We start from the raw sequence: 21,361 nt of genomic DNA, 5'->3' as shown, positions 1-21,361 counted from the left end.
CGGGACAAAGTCTATGGTAGCTAGATTTCACAGAGTTAGTGTTCTCGGGCGAACCCGACCTGGTAGGAGGAAAACGAAAATGGATTCTGACCCTTGGATAGTGAGGCTATGCTGGGGCACCGAAATGCCGAAGTTACCTAGCCCAGGGGCTGCAGCTGCATATGTCTCAAAAGACGTCGGGAATCCTCGTAGACGGACCAGGAGCCTGGAAGAAAGATGCTGGCAGGCAACCAGTGAAGAGAGTTCGAAGTGATCCAAGCCTGGATCTTGAAGAGAGATGACACCTGAAAGCAGAGGGGACCAAGTTCGTGACTACTAGCCAGTAGTCAGGTGGCACCAGGAGGGCACCGGATGGTTGTCACCTCGACTAGGTGAGTGGGTGACGCTGTGCTCTGCAGATCTCACGGACCAGGAGGCGTTGTCGGCGACCAGGATGGAGGAGCGAGCTGTCCCACGATGGATGAAGCTGTCGGCGTCGCTGGACCCAGGATTGGGCAACAAAGCCTTGGCAAATTCAAGCCCACGCGGTGGACTCAAAATGGCGTCTGGAGTGGACCAGGAGGGTCCGGGGTGCTTCTCTTGAAGAAGGAAGCAAGGGCCAGTCTGGAGCAACCAGACCAGCAGCAGTGATGTCGTCGGGCGTCGTTAAGAAGGCCACAAGCCAGCCGGCTAGTAGCCAAACAACGCGGTGAGCAGGCAAAAGCAGAAGGGCCCCACGCAGATCGTGGAGATGCTGGAGGGCTGATCTTCGGTGCTGGAGCTGCTCAGGGTTGGGGCTTCTCGGACCCCAAAGCACTCACCAGTGGAACACTCGTTGGGCTTGTTGCAAAGAAGTCGTGCAGTCTTGGTGATCGTCGGTCCCTCGAGGTCTCGTCGCACTCACGGTTCTCAGCTTGGCTGTAGAGGTGAGTAGAGGTCAGAGGTGCCAGGGAAGCCGGGTCTCGTCAAGCTGGGCAGTCGGATTCCGGAGGAAGGACTTGCAGCAGACCGCAGTGTTCTTAGAATGGTGCCCGCTTGATGCAGGGTGACTACTCCTTAGCCACAAGGGAGAATCTTGAAGAAGAAATCTTGATGTCCTTTCGCAGAAAGTCGTGTCTTGATTCCAAAGATGATCTAATTTGAACAGGGGGCCCGCTCCTATCTTTATACTAAGAAAAGGGGCTGACCCGGTGACTAGGTCCTGCCTATGGGTGTGACTAGGAGGGGGGTGGTTACACCCCTCTCCCATGCCGGATTTTCCCCAGGCCAGGGGCTGGTGTGCCCCTGGAATTGGTTCTGACCGGCCTATGCGTAGTGAGCACCGGGGTGCCACTCAGCAGTCATCTTCCTGTAAAGCCCTGCCTACCCAGGATACACAAACCCTGTCTGGGACGGTGCTAGCACCGCCCTCGACAGGAAACCCTTTGTCCAGGCTCCCCTCGCTGGAAGGACTCCCAGCTGCAGGGGGTCAGACTCGTGTCTGTGGTGGCAGCATCCATTTTGTGGAGCTGAGGCTTCGTTTAACTTTAACCGGGGTTCACAGTTACATACATGTCGTGTCCCTCTAGAAGGGTGGAATGCTAACCCCGTCGCCAGAATTGGCGAGGGGTTAGTATTCCAATTCGTATGACACCTTACTCGACATGTTTTGATAAAGCAATACCAAAGATAGCATTTAACCGCGAGGATTATAATGCACTTAAGAGTATATGGTATGCGTTATCATGGAGCAGCTATTAGGACTTGGTTCCGCAAGCTGCAGACAGGCTCAGCTCATGCCAGAGCACCATCTCACATGATTCCAAGCACTCTGCCTTCAGGATTGTTAAGGCCTGCCATAGGAGTGACTGATAGGAATCTGTGTGTCCATTTTTAGGGTTAGATATAGGTATACTATATCTACAGCAAAGGGTGATTACACGACTTTGCCCCAGCTGTCATGCAGCCAGTTGTGTCAAATTTAGGAGGCCAGCCAGGGTGGCATAATACATGCTTCAGCCCCTGGTAGGCCCTGGGTACACCTATGCCCTGAGTTACAGGGTCTGATAAGGTGGCCCAGTACCAATTGGAAATGTACCTAAGGTACATGGAATCTATTTTACAGAGAGAGCAGTAGGCCTGGGGTCCTGGTTGGCAGGGTCCCAGGTCGACTATGTCAAAAACCAGCTAAAACACAGGGCAAAAAGTTGGGGGCAACCATAGTCAGGAGGTACCTTCCTACATGCTCCTTCTGAAAGAGCAGAATGCCATCACCGTTAGTGACGTTAGCCAGTGGCTGAAGCAGACTGCCCCATTGTCCCATGTAGTGGGCAGACGTAAAATGTAAATGACACAACAATAGACAAGTGGATGAGCAGTGTTTGCTGAAAGCCCTACCTGTAAGGTTTGGGATGCACTTCCAGTGACAATGAGCGTTTGCAGTGGTGGTGTTAGTCAAATGCCATTTTCTTTCTGGTATCGAGACAAAGCTGCACTGTGTTTAGAATATATACAAACTATCCCATGTAATGTGTGCGTTTTTTGCATCTGTAACTTTGACACTAAAGGTGTTAATGGCTTTCATGATCAAATAGTGGTCATTTATTGTTTAGAAACAAAGAAAAAATAGTTTATTATTTTATTTTACTTAGAGCCCTGACCGCTACCTGCAGCTTGGTGCAAAAGTTCCTAAGGGATCCCTTCTTCTTGGGCCACCAGGCTGTGGAAAAACCTTGTTGGCGAAAGCAGTGGCAACGGAAGCACAAGTTCCATTCCTGGCTATGGCTGGATCAGAGTTTGTGGAAGTGATTGGAGGTAGGGTATGGTTGGTGAGCTTCAGTCTTAAAACCATCATCCACTCAATATTTCTTTCCTTCTGTGTTTCTTTGATCTTGGCTTAAAACATAAGGTGCACAGCACTGGCAAATTAACCATTGTGCACACCTTCTCTTTGTGTGTAAAAATGTTTTGTTTGTTTGTTGAACATTACCAGGTGACTAAAACTAAATGGGTCAGAGACTCCGCTTGGCTTACACTATTATCTACCTTAATAACATCCTCTAAAGCAGGTTAAGCCAGTTATATCTCACACTTATAATTTAAAATTGTTTCAGATCATTATCACATCTCATGTCTGTATGACTCTCTATATAATGCTTCATCACAACCTAAACTTCATTCGCCGGATTTTGGAGGTTACAGAGGCATATTGCTGAAAATTAACATTATCCTTTTCCTTTCAACTGCCATGAAAGTGTACATACAGGTGCATCCTGTTGTATCCTTCCTCTTCTTCTTTCTTTTGCACTCACCCTGCACCCTCCTTACAGTCCTACATACTTTCCAATCAGTTTCCAGACTCTTAAGGGAATTACCTTGTTACCTCAGTGCTACCTAATGGGTGTAAACTCGCATTTCACCTGAAATACTATTTGTTCCATGGTCTACCTGCCACCTGCGGCACTCTAACTGAGGGTGCTAGTTTGGTTTACTGAAAATAAATTTGAAGTTAAGTGGAACTAGGGACCTTTCTCAGGATAGCTTGAGAGAGACCCCAGTAAACATGCTCTTCATCTCGTCATCAACATTATATTGATAACACCACAGGATCTGAACTGTAGCACTCACATAACATTTGTCATGCAGACATAAATACACAAAAAATACAGGACAATCGAAATGCAAATCCTGTTTGGCAAAAAATCAAGCACTGCGTAAATACTGCAGAGACTAAATACCATCAAAACACTCATTACCAATATTACCCTTACTGTGCCAGGGTATGATCCTACAAGGAGTAAATTGTTTCAATCACAGACGTTAGGTAAACACCAAATACATTGGCTGTACGTAACTTCATTTCTTTGCAGATGGGATCTCGGACCATTACAGTAGGCATTAGATGGCAGAACATCTGTAACGATTCAGCTCTTGGCACTAAGCATTAGAACAAACATTCAGCTGTTGATTTCCTTCTACTAATCTAACGTTAATTTTGCCTCTACCAATGTCTGCAACCATATGGCGATGTAATTTATGATATGGGGGTTTGAGTGCATAAGCAATAACTGTGGCAGTGTCTTTTGATTTATTTAATACTAAGTCATTGGGGTTACCTGTTCACCACCTATCCTCCCAGATGTATTCCTTGTTGCCAATGGTTATTTGATAGTGGTGTTATTTTAGGGCTATCTGTAGCTTGTGCCTCTGTGTTAGTTAGTTAGTTTAACTTATCCTATTCTTTTGTGATTTTTTTACTTAATTTGAGGTAAATTATATTAATTTCCCCTATCATTATCTTTTGTGACTAAGTGATGGCAGCAACATTCCATCACGTTCTTACAATTTGGAATGCCTTGGTTTAAGACTCCATTTCCCAATCACCCTCTTGAAGTACTCCATGGTGGTAAGCCAATTGTAAAGTCCATATTCCTCTCGTGTCAGGTCTTGGAGCAGCTCGTGTACGAAGCCTTTTCAAGGAAGCCAGAGCCCGGGCTCCGTGCATAGTTTACATTGATGAAATCGATGCTGTGGGGAAGAAACGCTCCACCAATGTATCTGGCTTTTCCAACACAGAGGAAGAGCAGACCCTAAACCAACTCCTGGTGGAAATGGATGGTAAGTTTATTCCAAACCTCTTCATCTCTCATCTCTAGTACTGAGCAGGTAGATACATCAAAGCACCTGTTAAATGTGTGAGTGTAGCAGGATGAATGAATAGATGGGTGACGGATAATGCCGACCAAGATGAAGAGAGTGTTGCTGGACATGAAGTTAAAGATGAATGGTGGGCAGTGGAGCAGGAGTTGGTATTAGCATGAGCAGGAAGTGGTAGAGTAGATCCCTGATGACTGATAATACCTCTTCCTCCTGATAATCCTGGGCTAATCACCTTAAACACCGACAGTCAGCCCTCATTTACATCGTCAAAAAAGTAATTCCCTTTGGCCACACTTATCCACACAACATAAAAAACAAATGACAATGCAGACAAACTAAAGAGCAGTGTAGTAAAAACCCAATTTCTGAAACAACAAATAAATAACACCCTGAATTCTCAAATGAGATTTACTGACAACTTCCTTTGCAGTTCTTCCTTCTATCCAACAAACAACAGTTTGTTCACATGGGCACATTCAGATCCCAGAAGATTCATGTCCCCTGCGGAGGTCCCCATGGTTCTATCATTCCCTTTTACCTTCAGCCTTTTACCAGAGGCCCTTGGGTCTCTACTCACTGATAACACCATTACAATTCACCAGTACACCAATGACTTGCCAACTTACTTAAACATCTCCTCTGCTTCCGACATCCAGTGTGTCAACCTCTGTCTGCACCTCATCCACACCTGGATGTTCAACATGTGTCTAAAACGCGACCCCACCAAAATAGAATTCCTTCTACTCTCCAGAAACTAGCAACAACTAGACTAAACTTGGCTGACATCTTGAGCCTAGACCTATTCTGACTCCATCTTTCACCCATTTTCAAGTTATGCAGATTCACTCTAGATATTAATCTTATGCTCATGGAAGACATAGCCGTCCCTCCCAGATTGCACACATCAAGTAGAACAGCATCCCTTTATCCATCAGTGTTCAAACCCTGCTCCATTTTATGCTAGAGCTGAAGGCACACCTCATTAAGGAATTCTACGTCATGACCAAGTAACAATCCGTTTTTACATTCAGGAACCAACTCTCTATTCACTTGTTTACTGTGTATTTAAATGTGCCGTGCTTCTGTGCTGTTTGGGATATACAAGTACCACATACATGCATCCATACAGAAAAAGACAAACAAAGCAAGGCTAGCTCTTTAAATTGAGAAAGATTTGTCATGGAAAGTGGTTAGCAGTGCTATGCTAGATGAAGTGAGTCTGAGCTGTACATATCTTGGTATGAGTATAAGTAGTTTGGGCTCTTGTTTCTACATGACAGAGGTGTGGGTATGGGAACATCTCAGAGCTTTGTCAGTGGCCATAGAAGTGTAACAATCTTGTGGTTCTGTCAGTGCATAATTATGTGGGTGCAAAGAGCCATGAATGACAGTGTTATTTGTGGCAGTATGATTGGGTGGGAGAGCAACTAAATGAATTTGGCAATTAGGAAGTTAGTTACTTACTAATTTTCCATCATAGTTTTGTTCATTTCTGCATCGTAATGTCTTCATTGATAGTCACAAATGTTTGAAAAATTCCGTGCTGCTTGGGCGGACCTTGGAACACCTTTTTGTTTCTTTTTTGTTCCATGAAAACCGCATCATAGAATGTCTTTCTCCATTGCGGGAAGGGCTCATGCTGCAAACTTGGAAACATGCCAAAATTCTTCCGCTGCTAAAGAAACCTACGGCAGATCCTGAGACAGCCATGTCCCCTCCCTCGTCTTCTGTCACCGTCTAGGGGGCAAATTGGATGCTGCCCTTTCTATGAAGGCCCAAGTCCAAACGGTGTCTGGGATCTGTTTCGGGGGTGTTAAGAATGCTGAGGAACTTTCTCCCCTTGCTCTCAGTTCCCTACAGGAAAACAATGATCCAGGCCCTGGTGGTGTCCAGATTGGACTATGTTAATTCCCTGTGTCTCGGCCTCCCTGAGTACCTTCTGGGCCGATTACAGGTGATTCAGAAAGTGGCGGCGAGGGCCATCTTTCTGACAGGTCCCATGACTCACACAACTCAGCTTCTGTCCACTCTACACTGGCTTCCGGTGCGGAAAAGAATCCATTTAAAATCCTTAGTCTTGGTCTTTAAAGCATTTCATAAGGTTGGAGCCCCCTACCTTAGGCAAAGATTTCAACCTTATACAACACAGCGTACCTTCAGATCTTCTTCTCAGCTTTTGATCTCAACTCCGAAGGTCCTGCTCTCCGGGGTACGGGGTAGATCTTTCCAAGCATTGGCTTCTCAGCTGTGGAATAGCCTACCTACCTCTCTTAGACAGATTTCGTACCTCCTTACTTTTAGGAGGAGTGTAAAAACATGGCACCTTCAGCTTTGAGCTCCTTTGTAGAGGAATGTTCTATATGATGTTATGTGTTCCTTGTTTCCTAGCGCCAGGACACTCCTGGGAGTAGCCGTGCGCTTTATAAATATCAGATAACATAACATGATTTCATCTACATATCTGCGTATGGAAACTGAACAGAGGCCTTCTATTTTCATGAATGTTGAAAATAACTCTACAGATTATCCTCATAGATCTGAATTGCAGTATTCAAATGCAGAGTAGACAATGGAGGACATAAAAGTAAAAATGTAGCCTGCTAGTCTTACATTTACATTAAACACAGAAAAAGGAGACTGGAAGGCACCCCTTCCCAGAATGCATTGTACTGACAGTTGCATCTCAGATCCAGTTATTTCCTCCGGCTCTTGAGGAAAGGCTATCAAAACACCTGCTGGTTTTGTTTTTTTAACTTAAGTATCTTAAGTTTTCCAGCAGTCAAAAATTAATTGTCCTCTACTTCACTCAACATTTTTTGTCATCTTATGTTGAGTGAATTATTTTGCCTCTGATTGAATGTTTCAGTCTGAATACCACTTCTTTTTTGTAGGTGCCCATCTTGTGATGGAAAGAAAGCTGTAAGTGACTCACAAAATGTGTATGGTTTGCCTGTCAATGTGACATCTCAAAGAGGATGTCAAAAAGAATCTTAAAGGACAGAGAGGGCTTCAGATTAAGAGGAATGCTGGAAGACACGATGGCAGAAGACGAGGAATAAGAAGAGCCGATAAATGTCAGTCTCTCAATCTGCCTCGTCTCCTTACCATCTTCTGGTAAAGACCTCCGCAGAGGGAGGTCTAGTGAGAAAAAATCAAGCGTGAGGGAGAAAGGAGCGTTCTTCCAAAAGAAAACTTCAAAACAGATCCTAATGATGGATGCCTTACTGTTAGGATGTGGAGCCCTCTTCAATGGTCTGACAATTTGAGGCCTTATCTGAAGGATTCTCTCTCCTCCGCTCCCACCCAAGGCTTTTCTGCCCTATCTTGAATAAAAAAATAAATCCTGATTCAACCAGACAACACAATTGTCATGCATCATATCAACAAGCAGGGGGAATGAGATTAAGACAGCTGTCTCTTAGGCTCAAATGGTGTGGCATTAGGCATTGGCCAGAGGAATCTCTTTAACAGCAGTCCCAGGAAATAAGAACCAAGAAGCTGATTTTCTCAGTCGACATCATAAGAAAAAGTACAAATGGGTCCTGAGCAACAAAGTTGTACGAAACATTTTTAAGAATGAAGATTCCCAACATTAGATTTATTCCCCATGGCAAGAAACAAAAAATGCTAAGACTTCACGTCCAAGGCACCAGAGCAGAACTCTGTTGGCAATGCCCTTTTTATCAACTGGTCAACACAATTTGTCGACACTTTATAGTCCTGGTCAAATTAGGCAAATCCAAGATTAAAATTATACTAATATCTTCAATCAGGCAGTGGGGATACCTGGACATACAAGATCTGTCACTTGTACACCTCAGGAGACCAGATCTGCTGACCAAACTTCAAAGCCAGGTCAGACAAGCAAGTCTGCAGTCCTTGAATTTGGCAGCATGGCTCCTGAAGTCAGTCAGTATGGACGTCTGAATCTTCCTCAGGAATGCAAAGGCATTAATAAAAAATGAAAATGCTCATTGACAAGATCCTGCTATGCACTAAAATTGAAATGATTTTGCATATGGTCGCGCAACCACAGTAATGATACTATTTTATCCCAAGAAGAGGATCTAGCCAAATGAAGTTACAAATCTCTTCTACAAAAGTTCCCCTGACTGCTATAAGGGCATATAGAAAGTCCGCACAGCAAGTTTCATTTTTAAGATTTCAGTCATCAAAGATTTTGTAGAAGAACTAAAAAGGGGTTTTCCTCCAGTGAAAAAAAATCTCCTCTATTGGAGTTCAAACTGGTGCTTTCAAGATTGATGAGCTTGATGGAGCGGTAATTTCATCTGGTAGTTTCTCAAAGCAAAACCTTCATGCTACCTCTAATTTACCGCTTAAAAAGGTGTTGGGCCCTTCACACCATGTATTACCTTCAGGAGACTTTAAATAAAGATGAACAGTCAAAAATGCAATTATTATTTTAAGCCAATAAAGAGAGTTGTTGAGTATTTAAAGGGTTTTATTTTCTAGTCAAAAGTTAATTTTTCTCTGACCCTTTATTCATTAGTAAAATATCAATCAGGTTACAGAATTTGGAAAACTGGAAAAATAGCATTAATAAAGAACATATTACAATCTGCATATAAGCATTACATATAGGAATGTGGCGCAAAATGTCATTCAAAACTCTTCAAGAGTTTCTAAGGAAAAAATAGTCTTTCAAGGCTAATCAAAAATCAAATAGTTTGCAAAAATTCTCCCATAAAGAGAAATAAATGCATAAGACAAATAAATCTTTTCAGACCTAATTAATTAGTCAAAGCCTAAACTTAAAGTTTAGCATCTAAATCTAAAAAGCCTTTCTATCTGTTGCTGCTCTGTGCATCTCTGTGTCTAAAGAGCAAAAAGGATCGAGACAGCCCCTCCTTCACCAGACCTCAAAGGAATGTGGCCTGCAGTGCCAAAATATGACGTGGAAGCAAGAAACCTCCCCCTGACTCTCCTCGGACGCCCCAGGCTGCACCCGTGACGATCTCGTACTTAACCCAAAGAATGAAGCAAAGCCTAAGCCAAAATGAGCAAGAAGCCAGCTGAGCTAAGAAAGCCAGCCCCTCCTCCGGAGAGGTCAGTATTTATACACCACATTTTGGCAGACTACACAAAATGTTTCAACTTCAGGAAAACCTGTACGTGATTGGTCAGTCATGATGGCATGAGTTCTCACTACCCTGACTCATTCTAAAAAACTTGACTTTACCAGTTTTAACAAAAGAAGCATACATGAATAACTACATTTATAAACATTTGCAACATTTACTAGGAACAAGGTTTCATTCTAATTCTTCCTTCCTTTCACAGCGCAGTAGGACGGATACTTTAGTTAGCTGGTACATTGGCACAATCACAAGAATGTACAGTTCAAGATGTCCATGACTTCTTCGTGGTTTGAGGAAAGCTGCCACAGTCTGCGCATGCTCTCTCCTCTTTTAACGCAAGCCATAGCCTTGCTGGTTTCACAGGCAGCCATTTAATGGTAGGCCCAAAAATAAAACAAACACAGAGAAAATATTAATTTCATGTAAATCAGCCCATTATGTTTCCCAACTCCATACTAATACCCCTTATAAATGTTTACCTAGCCAAGCTATTAGTTTAAAGCAGCTTTTCTATTATTTATGACAACATGCAAAATAAATGTGCAATGTACAACATAGCATTTTTATGCTTTAGTGTAAAATTTAAAAGCACACACAGTTAATATAGCGCACACAGTTAATATAACACACACAGCAACATGCTTTAGTGTTTTAGATAGCTTTTCATGCAAAAAAGCATTTAGCTCCCTGTGTAGTGTTTGGTGCATTATTAATTCACACACATTATAAAAAGAGGTGTTATTAACTGAAAATATTTATCAAAATATGGAACAAGTCAAAGTCTTTTAAGACAGGAATAGTGAATGTAGATTATAAGGGATGAGCTGGGAAGAGAGAAACATATTCTATTAATCTTCAAAGCTAAAAAGGCCACTTTTCTCTACTTTGCAAAAAACACATGTTAATTCAGCAAAAGCAACTCAGACTGAATAGGCCTCACTTTCATGTTTTTCATGTGCCATGTTTTTAACTTGCACCAAAAGGTGCGTGGCAATTTAAATGCAGTCTGTCTGAAGCACAAAAAATAAAACCATGCCTGACTGCAGATGAACTCTGCTCCATCAAGCTTATTTTGAGCCTATTCATTGAGCAACATGGCAGCATCTCTCAGAACTGCTTTTTTAATTGCGGTCACCTCAGCCACAATTGTCATTGAGTTACAAGCTTTAACCACAGTAAAACCGTTTATGATTTGTCATGCCAGTAGGGTTGTTTTAATGACTCATCCTTCATTCTTAGCCAAAGTTGTGTCTAATTTCAATCAGAGTCTTACCTTGCCAACTTTCTTCCTAACCTATCAACATATGTACTGAGGGCTTTCCACCTGTTCGATATTAATAGGCCCTTGTGGGTTTATCTAGACAAACTTAGTGATTAGGAAAACAAAACAGTTGTTTGTAAATTGTGTTCCCATTACCCTTCCTACTATCAAATTCACCAGCAGCAATACTAAACAGAAGCGTCGTCTCCCTTTGCTGGATGTGCCACTCACCATTTATGAGCAAAAAAATTATAACTGATCTGTAATACAAGCCTACAGATGCTCATTTGTATCTAAACTGGATTTCATGTCACCCACACCATACTAAACTCTGCATCATCTACAGACAAGCACTCTGAATAAGACTCATCTGCAGCAGTGAGGACACTTGTAAAGAACATTTGCAGCAACTTGCTAGATTATTTCAAATGTGAGGCTATCATCTGCATATCATATAGCAACATACGACAAGTCTTTGCAGTTCCCCAGGGAAGGACTTATTGGAATACCAACAGCAGAAACAAAAGTGACTGAATCCGATTTGTGGTTCACTATAGGGGTGGGTGGAAAACTCTGCTTTGCCGCAGGAGTTCTCTGAGTTTTTGCCTCTATGCTTGGAGCATGGAGTGTGGCAAATAAACTTCACCTACTGCTGGTGTAGCTGAGTTTACTGGTGCTTACACATTAAGCACATTGGCGACCACAAAAGATGCTCTTACTGCTGCAAGCTACGATTCCCAGCGTGCCGCACTTGAGAATCTGGTGTTGGTACTTTCGGCATGAAGTTTCTGGTCACCTGGCTGTGCGCAGGCTGGTGCTAACTGCTGAGCTGACTATCTTGAATGGAAGATGGTGGCCACTCCAAAAGTGGAGTTTCACCCTGCTTAGAGTCAGTACGGACTGGGACACGAGCATCGACATCCTGCATTCTAGGTAGAACTGATGTCAGCAGGCCGACGAGGACTTCTGATACCGTCGCGCAAAGTCACGATTGGAGCCGTTTCATTGTGACCTCCTCATTTACGTGGGAGAGCTATGGAGAAAAGTTTCTGTGGACTGTTGCGCAAGGGTTAATTCAAAAGGTGAGGAATACACAGGCAGATACTGTATCCACCAGAAAAAGCGTTACCGAGAGTAAGTAACTTGTTATTTTGGCAGTTGATATTAGTCCTGCAGATTGTCGCTGGAGTCGCCTTCTGAACGATACTAGATGGTGGATGCATGCTCAGACGGCCTAAAATTACCTGTGCAGAAACCATAACTTCAAGGCTATCTTTGTTAACGTTGGTAGAAGTAAGGCTGTTTTAAAATAAGCAACATCAGCTTTAAAATGCTGTTTAAAAAAAATGTAAGCTAAAGAGTGAGACAGTGAATGAAAACAACTGAAAACGCTCTACCAGTGGTGCTAAATTTATCGAGGTGCTCTGCATCCACACGAGTAGAAGTTCAGGAGGGGTCGACACATGTTTGTTGCACCATCATTGTGCTCATACCAAAGAAAGCTTGGAACCTTTATTTTTTTCCGGTATTTTCACATAGTTACTGGCACCGAAAATGAACAGGTCGATACACAATACACAGTAGAAGCACAACAATCTTTTTTCCAAAGAGGTGACACTGTAAAGGGTTTTACTTCAGAGCCTTCCAAAGGGCTGATATTGTTGCTTTTGAAAGGACTGGGCGGCACTCCGCCGCAGGTGGAATTATGTGGAATCTCGCACAGTTTCTAGATAACTCTGCGAATATCTGTGTAGTAGAACTCCGTGAGTTCCACCCACCCCTAGTTGATTATCATTCATGAGCTCCCAACTACAGAAACATATTGCAAAAAACATTTCCCTTATTATCTACTTGTGAAAAATTGCAAAAGGTTTTTCAAAAACCGCCAGTCATTTCTCACTGCCGAGCTCCCAATTAACAATCTCCTATTCCGAGAGCTGAAATAACACAAGCTGTAACAAATGCAAGGGTGATTGCTGTGATTCTAAAAGGGGCATCACATGTGAATACCTTTTACAAACGTAATCATTAACTAGTTATGTTACGAGAAGGACCTATTGAATAAGACAGCATCTTACATGTTGCTCAACATGCATTAGTTATGTGATTCTTCTCCAACGCCAAAGCTGTAAAAATAAAATGTAGACCAAATAATAAATGACCTAAGTACACCATTCATGAACCACAAATCAGCAATAATTAATAAGAAACTTGACTGTCCTGTAGCCAATTATTTTAACCTTGTGGACCATTTGCTATCAAATTTGAAGATTTTTCCTGTGGAACATGTCTTAAAGGAAGAACTATTGGACTCCAGGGAAAATCCCTGGATGTACCGTTGAAAATCATTGCAGATGGACTGAACATCCCTGACAATAGCTCCTGATTACTGCACATCTCTGGAGATCTCAGGATTGCATTAATTCCACATTCCAAATGGAATCTTCACTCCTGATGCTTTTTGAAAATCCAGCTGTGTAGCCACTGAGCAAACAATCTTGCACTACTTGAGTAAGGCGTACGTTGTAGTGGAAATATATTTTTGTTCTTTGAGGAGTCCACTGAGCAAACAATCTTGCACTACTTGAGTAAGGCGTACGTTGTAGTGGAAATATATTTTTGTTCTTTGAGGAGTCCATCCTTTTGAGTCAGTTCTTTCTTGTATATATATAATATATATATGTGTGTGTGTGTGTGTGTGTGTGTGTGTGTGCGTGTGTGTGTGTGAGTATATATATATATGTTTGTGTGTGTGTATGTGTATATATATATGTGAACAAGAGTACATCGTACTCGAAATGCGTCATTGAAAGGTTGCAATAAAATTATAACATCTTGCCTGAAACCTGGGGTCCTGCTTCTTCTTTCGCCACGCCGTCGGCGTGGAGGTTCGAGGATTTGCTGGTATATATATATGTATATGTATATATATATATATATATATATATATGTATATATGTATATATATATGTATATATATATATATATGTATATATATATATATATGTGTATATATATATATATATATGTATATATATATATATATATATATTTTTTTTTTTTTGTAAATAGCCACTATGAAAAGAAAGAGAAAAGCAACTATTTCAGGCTTCTTTCCTTGTATGAAGTGCAAGGCCTGTAAAAACTCCCAAAAGGTCAAGGAATACTATATTCCAGGAAGAAAGAAGAAAGGAAAAATAACCAAACTGGTGAATTGCAACTCTGACTATACGGTCTATTGTCTGACATGTCCCTGCGGGAAGAGATACATAGGGAGTACAGTGAAACCTACCAAACTCAGGGTCCTAGAACACATGAGGGCTATCTCCTCAAAGGATCCAAATTACCCAGTAGCCCGCCATTTCGAGCAGGTACATGACAGCAATAGCAATTTATTGACCTACTTTATCTTGGATCAACTAGTCAGAACAGAAAGAGGGGGCAACTGGATAAAAAAACTAAGAACATTAGAATCAAGATTTATTATCCAGTTACAGACCAAGACCCCGGGAGGGATGAATAATGAAGAAGAGATGTGGACTCACATCTAAATAATCCCTTCTTGTTACCTAATTTTCTTTCCAAAAAACCTGAAAATATAGTTATGTACATAGCCCCTTTCTATTATACAGAGAAGTTTGACCCAACACCACAAATGTAAAATGTATCACATATTAATATTTTTTTCATGGATGAATCACAGTGACAATTTGAAATTATAATTTTTTGAATGTTTGAAGGCACATTACTATGCCCATTCAGGGCTAGATTGTAAATACTTTGTTTGACTATGTCTTGATTTCTGGTGACCTATAATACTGTGAACTGTTTAAGTGATTTTCATCGAGAGTTGGCTGTGAAAATCACACAATCAGGTACTTTCGGCATATTTGTCATCTGTACATACATAACTAACATAGAACACTAGAAACTTGCAATAATGAACGTTTAGATATGATTATGTTGATATATTTTCTAGTGTACCTTTGAATGTAAATATTAGAATGAGCCGATTAGCCGTTTAAAGATGGCCGCCGTGAAAGTAACGAATGAATTACCTCAAGTACCGTCTTTTATGTTGATGTTCATTTCTGTTTAGAACACGTGACCTATGTCAATCACGGTTTTGTTTTAAATGTATTTTGAAAACAGTGTCAGTCTACACTGACGAAGGCGGCAACGCCGAAACGCGTTTGCAGACTGATCTTTGCTGAGAAATTTCTGTTTAATAAAAAGACTTGGCGAACCTACGCCGTACTGGATTGGAGTGCTCTCAATTGGTAAACCCAGGATTTGGGGGTTTTAGCGTTGTGCAATATATATATATATATATATATATATATATATATAATATATATGATATGGTTAAGTGTTGAGATACGATATCAATTATAAATGTACTAATAAAGCTGACTTGACATCAAAGATTTCCTTCTTTCACTGTAGTAGCCCAGTGCCCGCTTAATGTCAACAGTGGGTAGGGCTGCCTCAGCAGGAGTTGTTGGTTTCTTGAAGAACATGTTCACTCTCCGACAGTACCATGTTTATTTATGACACCAGGGCCGTAGCTTGGACTAGCAGGAACGTCCATAACAGCACATCTCGGATCACAGGAGCAGTGACATAGCCATTTCTGCATCTTGAAATTGCTATACAGTGTACTCGTATAGATGCATGTAGGAGGCCTGATGTTTTGAGGACCAACGGGCATGGCAACACCTAATGAGGCTTGTTCATGATCAGATGTACATTATTGGACAGGCATGAGATTCAGAAGATATTCCACTTATGCCAGTAGATGGCATGAGTCAAGCCCTCTCTGGTGCTGACCAGCACCCTCATGCAGTCCTGGGGCAAATAGATATATTCGCGTAAGTTTAAAGAAACTGAGTTGTGATTTAGGATCTTATCAGAATCTCTGGGCAGATGTTTGGATAGGATAAACTTGATACATTTTGCATAAGGGTAGCATGCAGCTCCATTTTTACTTTCCTGAACTTGTGCTCTATAAGGATTAACCTAGCAGAGCGTGTATATAATTTTGAGGGATGAGTGATATCCAGGAAGTAGACCCATGATCTAGGGGTGTTGCTTTTCTTTTTCTTTTTTTCTCCCTTTCTTTGTCTGTAAAATGTTGTTTCGCTTCTGATGAAATAGTGGTTAATTTCCTATCTAAAGTGCTTTTCCCTCTTTTTCACTATTTACCTTCTCTATTGCTAAAACTTTCAGGTCTTCAATACTAGTCTTGGAGCAGGTTACTTTCCACTGCTTTGAGCACCGATATTGTGTGCCATTGGAGAGCTCGTTGTAGATTTTGACTTCATGGATAGAAGCATTGGAGGAAATGGTGCCGAAGGATGATTAAAGGCTTTAGCGCCAGGACCTAAGTAGATGATTTTGGTACCATGGTTGTCAGCAATTTCTACTGAAATGGAGAATAAAACTTCTATTTAAACATTGAATGTGAAATGACAAAGTAAGAAGATTGGGCCTCTTAGTTGCTCGCCAGCAACAGCATGCACATAATTTGCAAGATGAATCTGATGTGCATGCTTATTTTTTTCTTTTTACATTTTCTGCCGATTTATCATATTGAATTAAAGTTATTAGCACGTAAAACACGTTTCCTATCTGTTAACCAACTTAACAATAACTTGAGAGTGGTTTGCGAAGACTTAGTAATAACTATCTTTTTTTTAAAAATTAAATATTTTAAAAAGTTAAAGGAAAATATTGCTTGGGAAAGGTATTTTTATAATTGAAAAGATTTGTTGCTCCCTGTTAAGGTGTTCCAGGAACTCTCAAATAAAAGGTAAGATTTCATGTTTATGAATTGTAATGAAGATCCTGGGATGGAGAACATTTTAGTCTTATTGAAAGGTGAATGTGGAAATGGTGATGGAAACTTGCAGGATATTCTAGAATATGATTCATAGCAAGTTAACATTCTTAAATAACATTGGATAACTGTTTTTTTTCATGAGAACTGTCACACCATACGTTTCCACTTCTTCTCTTTTTCCACCTCAGGAATGGGAACAACAGATCACGTTATTGTATTGGCTTCTACGAATCGTGCTGACATTTTAGACAATGCTCTAATGAGGCCTGGTCGGCTGGATAGACACATCTTCATTGACCTTCCCACTCTGCAAGTAAGCAAAAACTAACTGCGAAGAGTATTGGAAATGTTCAAATTAATATGTGGCCAATTAATGAATAATCCATGGGGGTTACAGGTGATTGATGAAATGGGCGTCTGACTGCTCACTAGAGGGGAGGTGTTGTTGCTACCCCTCCTGCTAAATTTGTTCCAACTACTTTAGTACAAATGAACTTAACTGCCTCAATGTAAAGGCGCTCCATAGGTGGCTCATTTGGCTAGTCCAGTTCTTTTTGTTTTAGTGGAGGCTTCAAGCCCCGTGACGTTCATGAGTCAAAGTATAGGGCATCATCAGTATGATGCCCTGTCAGGAGGACCTGCTGTCAGTATACCGACTGGAGGTCCATGTGGTCCCAAGGGGCTTAAATGTGTGACAGAGGGAGTCATAAGCACACTAAGAATGTACAGTATGGCCTCCTTGAATGCTTTGATTTCCTGTGGGGTCAACCATGGGAACTTGGGGCACACCAGGACCAGCTGAGGTATTGGTTCTAGCACTGATGACCTCAATGGGGTATGGCTCAGATCTTCACACCCTCATTTCTTCTCTTTACAACCAGTGTGACAGGAAGGGGCTCGAGCCCTACTTTGCTTACTTGTGCTTGTATGTAGAGTTGGGCTTTGACTTACCTGAAGGTTTTGTGCTGGAAGTGAAGCAGTCACATGACCTAGCTTGGAGCAGGAATGGGACCTGTACGATGTGGGACTTCTTATACTGGACGATGAACAGTTTTGCCTCTGGTCTTGGTTTCCCTTTGGGTGCATGAGGGTACACTTGTCAGGCATCATAGACAACACCTTCTTGGGGTCCTTGATGGAAGTTTTGACACAGCTCAAAGCCTGTAGTACTTGGATGGGACATACTCTTTAGCCTTCTGTTTGCAAAACCAATTTTGGAAATGCCAAAGTTTGACAAAATATGGGAGCGGAGCTCTGGATCTGCGTCTCATGACACAAACAAACTGCTGGCTGTGCACATAGGTGGCACTTGTATGTGGCTTTGCTCCGTCACTTCCAGGGGGTACAGAGCCAGCAAGGAGCAGCTCAACACTACCTACTAGCGAACAGGGTCACTGATTTAAAAAATACTCTGGATCCAGCTGGTGGATATTTCAAAGGAACGGAATCTGCAGTTAGAATTATCCAGCAGAACAAGTGTTAGTTCAGTATGTTAGCTGTAAAAAAATGACCGCAAGCACCAAACTTGTGATCCATTGGCAGTATCGCTGCTGTAGGCTTCCATTCCATTTTGTTCAGAACTGGGAACGCATGGTCTCAGGAAGTTAACTAGTACAAACTTAAACTCATGTAGACATCCTCTTACAAGCTTTTAATTCCAAACACTATACTGTTTATGTTAAAATGTAGTTGTGAGTCTAGATGCACATTGTCTTAAATTGTGCCTAGTACTCCATGTGTAGATGCTTAAAAATATCAGCTCTTTTAAGATTGATGTTTAACTGGTACGTCTTGCCGTGTTCCAACAGTACAAACATTCTCACAATACTATTTGTTTAAAGCTTTCGTTGCTTAGTTCGGTCTTCCTGGAGATGGTTCCCAGCCAGAAGGTTCTGACATCCAGGTCTTTATCCTTAGCATTCACTAGCTTACTATTCATGATTCCCTTGCCAGCGCACTGCTTATGCTTCAGGATATATGGTACATTCAACTTTCATTCCTTCCAGCTGCTGCTGCATTGATTGAGAATGTTAAATATTTAATATTCATTGCACAATTTTCGCACTATTAACATGGTGTATTTGGATACCTGTAAGCTTTTCGGTGCTTGCGGGGTTAACAGTGAAGGGCAATAGACGGGTCTTGGTGAGAACAGGTTTTATTGAACTTAAAAGATGGTCCGAACAAGTCTTTCTTAAGACGGGGGTTCTCCTGGGGGATCTACTTCTAGACCTTCGCCTTCGGCGGTTCTCGAGAAGGGACGTCCTCCGATAGCCGGTCAGGCTCCGTCGGGCTGGGGTATCTTCGGGGTCCGTCTTGGCCTTGCCTCCTCCCAGGGATCGGAAAGAAAACAAAACAAAAGGGCACTCGTGAGAGCGTTGTCCGGCTAGCAGCCGTATCAGGGGAAAGGGTGTGAGGATTCCAAACCACGCGTGCTCCCGCTCTTCGTTACTAGTGAAAGTGGCGTGATGGGGTGGGATATGTGCTCGGGAAGGGGGGAAACCGGGACCCAGGGAAATCTCAAGGAACCGGAGGACCTCCCTTTCGTCCCACCCAGCTCCTGAGACGATTACGCACCTGCACAAGCCACGCACCTCCCCCGGGTGAGTGGTTGGGCGACTCGTGGGGTCGTTGGCCTCCTGGCGTCTCCAGGTCCGTCAAGGCTCCTCGTCCTCTTCCTGGCGCGTCTTCCGTCTCCTTCGCTCCTCTCTCTCGCCGTCCTCTCTCCTCTTCCTCACTCCAGGTGTACAAGCACACCTCGTCGTTCCGGACGTCCTCTTTTGACGGCTTACCGTGACTCCGTGACTCCGCCCACTCAGCAGCTCCTTGAAAGTTAAAGGGCCAGTCACTCTCTTCCTCCTGTATCACCGCAAAGTCTTCCCCTGACCCTCGATAGTCTGTCTGCTGAGGGATAGAAGAGGGGTTAATGCCAGCACATTGCAGAGACTCTCGCACTCGCTTAGATCCCGAACTCTGAACGGGGAGCCATGCCCCGGGCGCCCCGTTACAATACCATAAACACACAATGTAATGGATTAAGATGCAGTTTGACTACCATGAAATTCTCGTTGTTGTTTATAGTCCAGGGTATAGGAGATAGATGGGGGACCACTCTTTCATTAGAATGGCTCCTCGATCATCATAAGCAAATTCCTTATATATATTGTCGAATGCATTCTGAGCTATATGTCTGTGCATCCAATTTCTTGTATGTACCGTATTTTAAGAGTCAGAATGTCACTGGACATCTCGCACCCTGCCTTTCCTGGAAGCAGATTCTGGATATCCACCATTCTTTGTCTTCTCCACATATGGAGAACCTTGTCTGTGAGATGGTCCAAAAGATCCTAGCAGAGTTGTCAAGCAAACCTTGCTCTACACCCTGCAACAAATGTAGCTACATACAGGAGGCTCTTGTGTGCAAACCGTGAGGGTGTTTTGGGGTGAAAACGATAGCAATGATGATGAATATAGAATGATCATTTTACATTAAAAGTGAAACCTACTTCTATATCATGGTTTACCCTGTGGGACCAATAATGTTTTTGGGAGGATATAAATAGGTATCATGGCTCTTTTGCGCCAGATCAGGGTTAGTTGTCAGGTTGCGAGGAGGGCACCATTTTCGAGAGAGAAAACATGTATCCTGAAACTACTAAGTTTTGCATTGTGTGATTCTCATTGATAGTGTACAATAGTCCCGCCTGCATGGTCCCTGTAATAAAAAACAAGCATTTGCAATGCAATAGGTCTCGCATTAGGACAGTTTGAGCTATTGGTATTGTAAATGACAATTATTTTATTTATGTGTTGGTTTTGAAAATAGCGAAATTAATAGTTTTGTCATTTACAATGCCAATAGTTTTAACTTTCGAAAATGTGACATCTATAGCATTTGTAATGCAATATGTGTTGTATTTACATGACTTAGATGTATTGATATTACAAATAACAATGGCTTTTATTTTTTTTTAATAATTAATACTATAATTAATAATTAATAATAAACTATAAAAACAACGTAACGTGTTATCATTTTATTTATCCTGTGCTGGCAGTGGGGCTACGCTCGTCCGCCATTACAGAGGAGCCGTCCCTGCATGATGTACCTCATTTTCCCCTTATAACCAAACCACACATATGCAGCCCCCACGCTTGCATGACACCCCACACAGACGCTAGCCTCACACTCTCACCGCATACACACACGCACATCGCCCATGCTCGCATGCTACACACACATTTATGTTGGAGCCGATGCTGGGGGGCTTAGGTGGGGGCTGGCAGTGAGTGCAGATGCTCTGGCTGGCAGGCAGCGGTGGCTTGTGTGTTTTGTGCTCTCTCTGGCGAGCGGAGCAGTTTGGCTGCCGAGCAAGCCGGGGCCGTGGGAGATGATTGGCAGTCGCACACAGCTCATTATACAGGCAGCTGAAGATGGGAAATGCATTTGCTGATGCCAGTTCAAATTGCCCCAGTCCCTCACCCCGAGGCCCAGCAGTGTGATCCGCCAGTATGAAATATTCACGTTTTTATCACCTTTGC

General features: G+C 42.3%; 1 protein-coding gene across 1 annotated transcript in view; it reads left to right on the top strand.

The window, feature by feature from the left end:
- The window catches only part of SPG7 (SPG7 matrix AAA peptidase subunit, paraplegin), a 263,297-nt gene that overhangs the window by 128,994 nt on the left and 112,942 nt on the right, over nt 1–21,361 (top strand). Inside the window, exons 8-10 of the mRNA XM_086945796.1 lie at nt 2,610–2,772; nt 4,402–4,575; nt 17,008–17,132. Of these exons, the coding sequence (XP_086801922.1) occupies nt 2,610–2,772; nt 4,402–4,575; nt 17,008–17,132 (462 nt within the window). The remainder of the gene's footprint in view (nt 1–2,609; nt 2,773–4,401; nt 4,576–17,007; nt 17,133–21,361) is intronic.

The sequence above is a fragment of the Lissotriton vulgaris genome, chromosome 12 (assembly GCF_964263255.1).
Source record: "Lissotriton vulgaris chromosome 12, aLisVul1.2, whole genome shotgun sequence".
In the NCBI taxonomy this organism is placed as follows: Eukaryota; Metazoa; Chordata; class Amphibia; order Caudata; family Salamandridae; genus Lissotriton; species Lissotriton vulgaris.
Note: the sequence above shows the minus strand (reverse complement) of the source record. Positions and strands in the feature narration are given on the sequence as shown.